The 11,743-nt window shown below is 41.3% G+C and overlaps 1 protein-coding gene across 1 annotated transcript; it reads left to right on the top strand.

Annotated features, from left to right (window-relative positions):
* The first annotated feature begins 441 nt into the window (after positions 1-441).
* On the top strand, positions 442-1,578 carry LOC109468245 (lipase-like). Its single transcript, XM_019766501.1, is given in 3 exon segments — positions 442-459; positions 602-1,280; positions 1,283-1,578. Coding segments are annotated over 3 exon segments (993 nt in total).
* Positions 1,579-11,743: the final 10,165 nt, after the last annotated feature.

The following is an 11,743-nucleotide window of genomic DNA, read 5'->3' as shown; positions in this document are numbered from 1 at the left end:
TTGGCGGCACAGCCTTTATTGTTATTTTGCAGACGATTTTCGTGTCGACTGTGAGCTGTGCCGCCATTGGGGGCTAAGCAGAAGGACGGGGGGCAAAGCAGAATTGCGCCGGGGGCGTAGAGGAACGACGGGGGCGAAGCAGATTTTTTGCGGGGGCGAAGCAGAACGGGGCGGGGGCGAAGCAGAACGGCGGGGGCGAAGAGGAAGGAGTTTCATGGGGGTGGTCTTGTGATTATATAAAAAATTCCAGTACACCGCAAACTATCAGCTATTTTTTACCGATTTCCCAACAAATCGTGAAACTGTAGTGTGACCAAAAGCACCATAAAGCCACAGAGACCAGCGTACAGCGGGCAGAAGCGAGTTCTGGGTCTAACTGGTGCTTCATTTCGTTCATCTCCAGAAGGACGCCGGCCGGCGTCCTGACAACAACAAGACAACATGGCGACCGACGCGGAGGTGAGCTGGTCGACAGTGGAGAGAGAAATTGGAGAGAGAAATTGTCACGAAAGAAGAGGCTTATGCAAATCCCATAAAGGAGGAAGAGATGTATCATTGTCTGATACAAAGCATTAATCCAGCCCACCTGAGATCAATCCAGAGAGTACGGGCCTTATGGAGGGTCTATCTACACAGTAATGAAGCGAGAGCGAAGTTGCTGATCGAAGGGATCACCGTAAGGGCTAACTCGGTCGACTGTAAGGAAACGAATCCTTTCAGCCTGAAACACAGAATGCAGAACATGAACAACACACTAATTACAATCAAGGACATTCCAGAATCAGCTGATGACAGCATTGTAGTGGAATTCCTGACTAATGCAGGGTGCAAAACAGTCGGACGAGTGAATCACAGAAAAATCAGATATAACAACCGACTTACCAACTGCAGCAACGGAGACAGGCTGATCTACATCGAACAAAAACCCACAAAAGCCATACAACGAAATGTGAAGATTGGGACACACTGGGCGCGAGTCTTCTACAACGGACAAGAACTAGACCAAGAGCAGACAACTCACACAGCCAGCAACCAAAATAAAGCAAGTGATGACACTCAGACCGCTGTCAGCACACCTACAACAGAGTCAAATATGGACTTCATTGATAGAGCGTATGAGGAGCATGTAAGCCAAACTGGAAAGGAAAATAATACATCCGCCATGGGGGAATCCCCAAACACCGAAGATAAACAAAAACAATCAGAAGAAAGTGAAAGTGACAACAAGTCAACAGAACCTACGACCAAGAAAGATAAGAAAAAGAAAAAGAAACAAAAAAAGGCAAGAAAAAACAAGACGACAACACAAACGAAGATGACACACCGGTTATGCAGAAGGAGAAGCCAAGACAAAGAAGTAACTCACTTGGCGATATGGACGAAGCAAAAGTGTCATCAATCTTAAAATACCTACGAAAAGGAAAGGAATCTCAACCAGCGAAGAGACCTCGAGAGCCAAGCTCGTCGTCCGAAACAGCACAGACATTGCCAACAAAAAAAGCACAGATGGAGGACCTACAACAGCGGGAAAGCTCATTTGCCGAGGAGGAAACACACACCGCAGTGACATGCAGATAAAGCGACGTCATCTACGGAAAAGAAAACAGAACAGAACGGACTAGACTACGAATATGGATTATTGATTAAGACTCTTTAGACATACAGAGACAACAAACATACGTAAGTATTTGTTTACAAACATTGGAACTATGGCTCGACAAGATAAGAAAAACTAAGTGTATTATTCCTGAATACAAGAGGGCTAAGAGAAAAAGAAAAAAGAATGCAAATGTTTACATGGTTACAGCATCAAAAGACAGACGTAATCTTTTTGCAAGAAACACACTTCACAGCTGAAATAATAGAGCAAATTAAGATGGAATGGAAAGGAAAAAGTTACCACAACGTTGGAACAAATTTAAGTAGAGGGGTAAGCATTCTATTTAAACACAACATATCTATTACTAAACAGGAAATACACAGTGATAAGATAGGAAGAAAAATACTAATAAACTGTGAAATTAAAGGGGAAATGATCACTTTTGTTAACATCTATGCCCCTAACACACAAACAACCAGAAAGTGTTTCTTAAAAGAACTTATCAATTGGCTACACGACTACAATATATACGAACTTATTATTGGAGGAGATTGGAACACAATCTTAGATCTTAAGAAGGACAAGCAACCATCTTCAAGACAAAATAATACATATTACACAGAGGCAGCTTCAATAATACACGACATTTGTAAAATACTCCAACTATATGATGTCTGGAGAGAAACATATCCAGAGAAACTACAGTTTACTTGGAGAAGATTGAAACCCTCAGTAGCTTGTAGACTGGACTTTTTTTAAATCCAGAAATCCTTTAAAAGTAGAGTAAGCGGTACCGACATCAGACCAGCTACACGCACGGATCATCAAGGGATAACAGTCAAAATAAACACTAAAACAGAAGGCAGAGGGCCTGGACTATGGCGATTTAATAACAGTTTATGCCAAGACAAGAATTACAGAAAAATGTTAATACAAATAGTGGAACATTTTCAAAATAGATACAAAGAAGAAGATAATAGAACACTGTGGGAACTATGTAAAAAGGGTATTAAAGAAAAAACAATTCAATACAGTAAACAAAAAGCGCGCCTTCGCTCAAAATGTGTGCGAACGCTCCAAAAAGAACTTCTAGATTTAGAACGACAACTAAACGACAATAACGAAATTTTACTAAAATACAACCAAGTAAAGGAACAACTAGATAAATTTTATAAGTACAAAGCAACAGGAGCAAGGCTAAGAGCAAGAACAAGGTACTATGAAGAAGGCGAAAAGTCTACAAAATTATTTCTAAATCTAGAGAGAAGTAATAACAAAAAACACACAATTACAAAATTGATAGGACCAGGAAATCAAATGTTTACAAACGACACCGAAATACTGCAACAATGCAAGGAATTCTATGCAAATTTGTACACATCCAGACAGGTGCATGAGGATGAGATAGAGAATTTTCTGGGAAAGGTTGAAATACCACTCACCTTGTCTGGGGAAGATAATATTTATTTAGATAGCACACTGCATGATAAAGATTTCGAAAATGCGTTATCGCAAATGAAAAAAGGGAAAACCCCCGGCTCAGACGGACTTACTGTTGAGTTTTATCAGGATTTTTGGGACATCGTAAGCCAATTAGTAATTAATTCTATTAAAGAAGGCTTGGAAAAAGGAGAGTTATCGGTATCTCAAAGAAAAGCCGTCCTTAAACTGCTACATAAAGATGGGGAAGATAATAACATTGATAACTGGAGACCAATCAGCTTGCTTAATGTTGATTTCAAAATATTGACACAAATGTTAGCGAATAGGTTAAAACCTTTTTTATCCAAACTAATAAATGTTAATCAAACTGCTTATATAAAAGGGAGAAGTATTACACAAAACATAAGACTACTCTTAGACATCATGACATACACAGCAAAAGAAACATACCCGGATTATTGTTATTCCTCGATTTTAAAAAGGCTTTTGATTCTGTGGAACGAAATTTCTTACTTAAAGTGCTAGAAAAATACAATTTTGGAAATCAATATATGAATTGGTTAAAAACAATCTACACTAAATGCACAAGCGGAGTTATCAGCAATGGCTGGATTTCTGACTTTTTCCTTCTAGGCAGAGGAGTGAGACAAGGCTGTCCACTATCCGCAATTCTTTTCCTTTTCGTAACGGAAATACTAGCATTATATATAAATCAAAACAAAGAAATACTAGGAATTAAAATTGTAGATGGTGATAACATAAAAGAAATAAAAATCTCTCAAGTTGCGGATGATACAACATTGTTATTAGGAAATGAAAAGTCTGTACATACTGCAATAGATACACTGTCTTACTTTAGTAAAATTGCAGGACCTGAACTAAATCTTAGAAAGACACAAGCTATCTGGCTTGGTTGTTGGAAATTCAGGAAAAAACAAATACACGGAATTTCCGTACCCCAAACACCAATCAAGTCTTTAGGAATTTATTTCAGTTATGATAAAAATAGTGCAATGAAAGAAATTGGCATGAAAAGGTTACAAAAATAGAAAGCATGCTAAACATATGGAGGAACAGAAAGCTAACTCTATATGGAAAGGTAACTATATTAAAAACTCTAATAATGTCACAAATAACATACTGTGCTACAGCTCTATTAGCCCCAGAACAAGTTATTGTTAAACTACACCGTCTATTTTATCAATTTTTGTGGTCAGGGAAGAAAGACAAAATAAGAAGATCGGTTACCATAGCAAACTATGACAAAGGCGGACTAAAAATGATAGATATCAGAGCACAAATCGAAGCATTAAACGCTGCGATTATTAGACGTCTTATGGATAATACATCAGGAGATTGGAAAATCATACCAAGTATTTATCTAAACAGCATTGGAAGTGACTTTCTAATCTTGAAAATGCATTTTAAAAATAGATCAAATTCTCCCAATCTACACCACATACCCCCATATTATAAGCAAGCCATACTTAGTTGGCACCGAGCGGGTGGCGGAAACGTACCCGAACCAGTAACAGCTAACGAAGTCAAAAATCATATTATTTGGGGGTCTAGCTATGTCACAAAAACCCAAGAAAAAGGAAACACGCATCATTATACTACAAGAAATGGATAGACGCAGGAATAATATACATAAGAGATCTGTTGGATAATAACAATCATATAAACGAATTACAGATACTTAACAAACTACACGATGAAAAAAATTGGCTTGCTGAAATGTACACCGTTAAAAATGCAATTCCGAAAAGATGGTTAGCACTTCTGAACGACACCCAATGTCAAACAACAGAATGCACAAAACAAAGATTAAAATACACAAACTACACATGTAAATACTTATACAGTATGCTAATTATCGACAAAATTGACAAACCACAGAGTGAACAAAAATGGGCTGTCATTTTTGATAAGAACTATCAAACTTATGAACTTCCATGGATTGATATGACTATACATTTAACAACAGAAAGAAAATTATCAAACTTCATGTTTAAGTTGCTCCATCGAATACTTCCAAATAACAAAAATTTACATAGGTGGAAAATAATACCATCCCCATTGTGCCACATTTGTAAAGTAGTAGAGGATGAAAAACACAGGTTTATTAACTGTATAAGATTGGGCAACTTCTGGGAAAAGTTCAAGAAACTATTAAATGTATTAGTCAAGATTGACCTTGATTTTACAAAGATCTTAAAAACATACTATGCATAGAATATAACATATCAGATACAAACGCAAAAAGAAAGTGGGGTTACTTAATTCCCCTGGTAATGTAACATATATCTATTACATTGTATTGTATATAAAAGTTTGTACAGTTTGTAAATAAAGTTCATGGACAGGACCATGAAAAGGAAAAAAAAATATAAAAATTCCGTGCCATATGTGCATCTACTGCCACCCGTCACAATCGTGCAGCGTCCTTGTCATGGGCTTACCATATGACGTTAAAATGTATCTCGTGATGTTGACTATTATACGGAGTAGATTAGAAATTGCTATTGACAGGCACATACTGTGACTAGATGTTAGTCGCTTGGGTGATCGCCTTGTAAAACATCCACCCAGTACAGAAAAAAATCTCATGGTCTCATTCATATGTTTTTTTCGATACATTAGGAACCATGCATTAATGAGTGACTTACGAGACCGTATTCCCTATGATCCTACATTAAATAAATTGATGTCATGTTATGTTATGTTATGTTAAGCACACTTACTCTACATCTACTAAAAATTGCCAACGACTTCTATACACACAATGCCCTTTTTATCGGAATTACAAACTACACTTAGCGGATGCCCGCAAAAGGCCCTCCCGTGCTGCAAACCTACGACCGCACAACTCACAACACTGGACTGTGCACGTCACAAACAAGCTTTCACCGCTTTGACGTTTTACATCAGTTGGGATGGCTAAAGGGAAAATTCTCACCAATAAAAACACACGTTCATACAGCCGTTTAGGTTTTGACTTGGTACTCTTTTAGACCTTATAGACAAGAATAATCCATTAAAATCGAAAATAAAACTCTAATGAACAGTCTCATTCTGCTAATAATAACCTTTGTTGATAACCTCTGCTAATTGGACACTGCAGTATGATTAAAGTGAACCAGGCAACAGCCTAACTCGCGCATTCCCGCCAAAAGCCCGAGCAAGCTCCCAATAGACTGGTTATCCAGCTTTAGTATTACCTAAAACAAATCACATTCGCGATGTCATGACTTTGCGATGGAGCGGTCAGCGCGAAAACCGCGAAAATAAAACCACCACGAACATTACAAGATTTACAGTAGAATACAACACGGGGTATTTCGTATCGCCAGAGGCATTGGACGGACCGCGAGTTGGATCGACTGACGGGCGGAGAGCCATTCGACTCGCGGAGGGGTGGGACCGTGGGTGATACAGAATACCCCGTGTTGTATTCTATATTTATGTTATACCCGGTCCATGTTGTATTCTTTTAATTCAATCCTTAATTTTCAAGTATTTAATTTATGTCATACACACCCAAGAAAAAGCAACTTTCAACGCGAAATTACCCGAAATTTGGTGTCCCCAACTCACAAAAAAAATGCAAAAACATCAATTCAAACGCCCAAATCCTGTCGTTCGAACCGCGTTAGAATTATTCTATGGAAGTCGCAGAAGCTTGGTCATTACCATACGGTACCGTAAAGGACGTATATACGGCCCGGTCCGAAACACCGTTATCGAATGTTTTTGCGGTCCGGGTATGATACCAATATAGCATACAACACGCGGTATTCCGTATTGCCCGAGGTATCGGCCCGATTGGATTTTCTAAAGCGGCACACGCGGTTATATTAGGGCGAAACGCCTTCGAATCATTCTATGGAAGCCATGAACGTGCCGTACCGTAGAGTTTGGCCCGGTTATGAAATGGAAAAGTTGCCCGGTGGGCTGGCGGACTAGCCCAGATACCAGCCTTGTTAGCTTTGGTATATTTGCTTTTTGGGAAATTTTGTACAGCATTAATCTGTGATGTAAAAAAAAAATAGCCGGGCCGGCATACTATAGCATTGAATTCTGCTTGTTAGCTTTGCTCAGCTCCTAACGTCGCTACCCCTGCCAGGCGGACAACGACATTAGGGGTGTATTAAAGCTAACAAGGCTGGACTTAGTCTCTACCAGACTAACTACGCTGGCTATATATATAGGCGAATTTGCCAGGAGAGTTTGGTCGCCTTGTGGGTTTGAAAGGCTTCGGAGGGAAACAACTACCTCCCCGCGGACGGACTCCCTTAACCAATTTAACACTCTTTATATTTGTTGCCGAATTCTACGATCCGTTTACCCGTAGAAAGGCCTGGTGGAGGCTCGGCTGGACTCCAGGCTACTGGCAGATACCGGGAGGGAAAAGTTCGGTGATGTCCCGATCAGGCTACGGTATATTTTTGTCAAAGTGACCTGTGTTGATTTTAACCACCGGTTAAAAAAATAAGGGCAAACATCCCCTGGGAGGAGGCGGAGACAGTGGCCGCTGACAAAAAGAAGTGGAAGCTTGCTGCCCAATGTGCCATTAGGCACAGGAAGAACTAAGGTCTATGGTAAGGTAAAAAAAAATCCAGGAGCCCCCTCACTCACTCGTCCTCGCCTTAAGGAAGCGTGGCAAGTTGTCCTCCAGTATCCGGCCGTGCGAGCCCCAAAATTGAAATGAAGAATTCTATAATTCCTATAAACCCAACGATTTCTAAATGCCCCGGCCATATCTTGGTCACAATTTTCATTGAGTCAGGTACCCTTGACAACATACACAGTAAAATATTTACCTGAATAAACCAAACACCTAATTCGAATTTCAGACTTGAAATAATTGTTTTTAAATCAAAATCAAGAGTAATACTAAATTATGTATTAACTGTGCTGTCATTAGCATTTTTAAAAATCACAAACAAAATGTAATGTACAGAATATTATAGTATTTGTATCTCACCTTAGTCACAATGTTTCTGAAGCGCCTTTGTGGTGTCGACAACAGTGCCTTGATCTGAAGCCACGAGTGTTCCTCGGCGTGTTCCTCCCCGCAGTCTGCTTGTGGTGTTAAAATGACCCCGCATTTATAGCATTTCAGCCCGCCAGTGACAGGTACATCTTGTCACGGAGTTACCAAAGCGTAAAGCACGCAACTTCAGGTACATCTTGGCACGAAGTTTACCAAAGCGTAAAGCACGAAGTCTTCAGGTACATCTTGGCACGAAGTTTACCAAAGCGTAAAGCTGGCATTTAGAAAACTGCACTGTCAGTTAGACCACCTAAAATCTTATCTACCATTCCTATCATAACTTTTAAAGGTCGCGTCACGAGAAGCTGAAAAGACTCACGGGTCCATGGCGCCAGGTTCATTTGTCCGTGTAAGAAAACTGTTTGTGCCAGTCAAATTGACATGTACAGAAGCTCCAAACAGCGTATTGTTACAATTTACCACGGAGGACCAAGGTACTCTTCGTGCTGAAAATTTTAATTGCCACACACACACACACACACACACACACACACACACACACACACCAAAAGTGTCCTCCCCAGAAAGTTTTACTCTCTGTTGGGGACGATTACCCCCAGGACAATGGACCTATACCATTATTACGTCACAGTTTGTTAACCGCAATGAATGCCGGTCAATCAACGTTTATATTGTACAGGGGTGCGTAGCGCGGTGTGTGTTTGTGTAGCGTTAGCTTAATATAAGGCTTTTAATACAGTACTACTTTCGTCTAATGTCACAACTAAATCACCCATGCGACATGTAATGCTTTGTCAACACAACTAGACGCAGCAAAAATCAGACATACCTTACTTTGAAAACTTTGAAATGATCTTTATTCTTTAACTGGCCGTTCTAGAATGTTCTTTAGAATAGGTAAACAAACTGTGAAGTAATAATGGTATAGGTCCTTTGTCACCCCCTCCCCTCCCGAAGGTCGATTCCCAGTATTATCCCTATAGGGATTTCTATAGTTAAGGACCCCAAAGTGACTCACTTCGACTCACTGAAAATCATAGTAGGGTGCACAAGCAAGGTTCAGAATTTGATATGTTTAATTTCAGGGTATGGTGTACAAAATATGTGAAAATGAGCTTAGATTTGCCGGCTAGTTCTCTTCTCATGCCCTCTTTTATTAGCGCCACTGCGGAGGCCATGGGACTGCACAGTACTAGGCGGGACAAATATCCAAGCATAAATCTACGCCGACTAAACACGCACCGTAAGTCAACTTTTACAGTCTCAAAACTGACGTATTCCTCTAACATTTACCACAGGTTCTATCTCGATACCATGCACAAAACGATCTCTGCACCCTTCTCTAGTATTGTGCAGCACTACTTTGTGCCCGGACTACTTTTGACTACGGGGTTCGCCCACAAATACTGTGGTGTACGGCCTTAATCAAGTAATTTCCCCCGCCTGTAATCTGACTAATGGTAGGCGTTACAATTGCTAAAGTACATAGTTGCCAGACAGTGGTACCAAGCAAACTCCCCAAATTTAACCTTTGGCTTTTTACTTTAGACGTGCTCCTAGGTAGTTTTTTTAATCTGTTTTATTTGTTGTACTGGTATCTTTATTGCGTTAGCCAAACGGGTTGCAAATGGATATGTCTTGCAACAAATGCAAATATGACTACAATCTGATTTTTAAAAACGTTAAAAAAGGTCTATACCAAGTTACTTTGACTTTGAGCGAAATGGGGGTAAGATAAGGTACGTCCCCATCTGGTGTCACTCCGTGCAGGGGGGTGGGCGTGTTATTCACTAATGTTTGTTGGCCCGGCGGTGTGCGGCTAACCCAGCCCGGCTTCTGCAGGGCTTCATGTAGGTCTCACGTAATCATCATCATCATCACCATCAAGGGTCGTCCGTATTTTTCATGGTTATACCGCCCCTTACGAGGTGACATACCTTTCGTTAGCTTAATACAAGACGGGGTTCGCCAGGCCTCTGTCCGGGTGATGATGTAAATCACCATGTGTGGTGATGTAATGTGGCTGATACGGAACAGAGGTTCGCCAGGCCTCCATTGGGGTGATTTGAAGTGAATCACAAACACCATACATTAGCGTTTGTACCATCGCACGCCGGGGCATGCCCGTACTCTTTTTCGAAAGGTGGGGTGTGTTCTTTAACGTGCGTGGGGTGTGGGACCCCAAACACGGGACTTCCAGTTAACGTCCAGTATCCGAGAGAAATCCCTAGCGGAAGCTAGTTACTCATTTCCACCTGAGTGAAGGGAGAAAAGTCGTGTTTAGTGCATTTTCCAAGAGCACAGGATCGGCGACAAAGTGGGGTTCGAACCCGCGACTTCTGGGGACTGTACATTTTAGACGAACGCGCTACCGATTGCAGTACACGACCCTACGCAGGTCGCACACGTGAAGACCCGGGTGCAGTTCTTGGTTTATAAATGAACAAATAGGTAAGGTATAGCGGTGACAGCTTGCCATAGAACTATCCCCACTATCTCCACCATCTATCAGCATACCGGAGGCAGAAAGCATCAGTGGGGTCGTGTGGCGTAGCGGCAGTGTTCTCGACTCGGAACCAGAGGCCCCGGGTTCGAGTCCTGACATGCCACCGATCTTGTGCCTTTGGGAAAGGCACTTTACACGACTTTCCTCACTTCGCTCAGGTGTAAATGAGTATTGTACTGTCTCTGTGTTGGTGGCGGCATTAATGTAAGTTGAAAAAAACTTGAGTGTGCCGTCACCACGTCTCGTGATTGCATGTTTCGGAAAAAAAAAAGCATCCGACGTCCTGTCCAAGTTGAATGGTCGCATTCGTTGACGGTATCGGCATGCAGTGCAAGATCTGGAACGCCCTAACCGGCACGAAGGGCCAGGTGCATCCACTCTCAACCTTAGCCAGTTGGCATGTAGACTGTGAACTAAAAATATAACCACGGACAGGGAGACATGTTCAGATACCCCCCACAGCACAAGTGTTTCGTTGGATTCAAACGCGAATGGAGGCATCTCCTCAGAGGCTAGGGTGCCTTCTTGGATTTACGGAGTTATTACTAGTATAATGATGAATAAAAACCGGAGATGGATGTACATTTAAGGTGGGAAAAGATCTCCTTGCATAGACTCCGTCATTTTGCCTCTGTCTTGAGCCTCTGGTCTCGTGCCCCCGCCCAATATAGCTCATACATATCTTAACCCGAACTGAGGTCAAAGTGACGAGGGATCTGATACTGTCAAGAAGCGTAAACAGGCCCAGAAAAGAACGCTTCAATATACTGCCCAAGTCACGCGGAACTGTTTTGATCACACAAAAAATGGTATACGATACTCCAAACCTTTGTCTGCAAATCCTCTTTTCCCACGGTCCTTTTCCACGAACGCATGACTATGTCAGTCATAGATAACGCTATGAGGCATTGAACTTTAAGTTTTTGGCTTGTTTCCATACGAGTTTCTACTGGTAACAAAGTAGCACCTGTTCTGTCATTGTCTGTACCTGTCAAAATGGAAATGCTCTCTATCTGCACAAACGATCGTGCAGCCATGATTAATACACGTTTAGGTCTTGTCAACATCCTATCCAGCGCTTATTGAGGAAAAATGTCACCCCAATGTCATTTTTGTTAATTTGCCAAACAATCTGCCCGCTGCACGTGTCCCTCCCCCTTCCGGTCTAGTCCCTTCT

This window comes from Branchiostoma belcheri, unplaced genomic scaffold (genome assembly GCF_001625305.1).
Source record: "Branchiostoma belcheri isolate BF01 breed outbred unplaced genomic scaffold, Haploidv18h27 scaffold197, whole genome shotgun sequence".
Taxonomy (NCBI): Eukaryota; Metazoa; Chordata; class Leptocardii; order Amphioxiformes; family Branchiostomatidae; genus Branchiostoma; species Branchiostoma belcheri.
The sequence above is the reverse complement of the archived record's forward strand: the minus strand, read 5'-3'. Positions and strand labels throughout refer to the sequence as shown.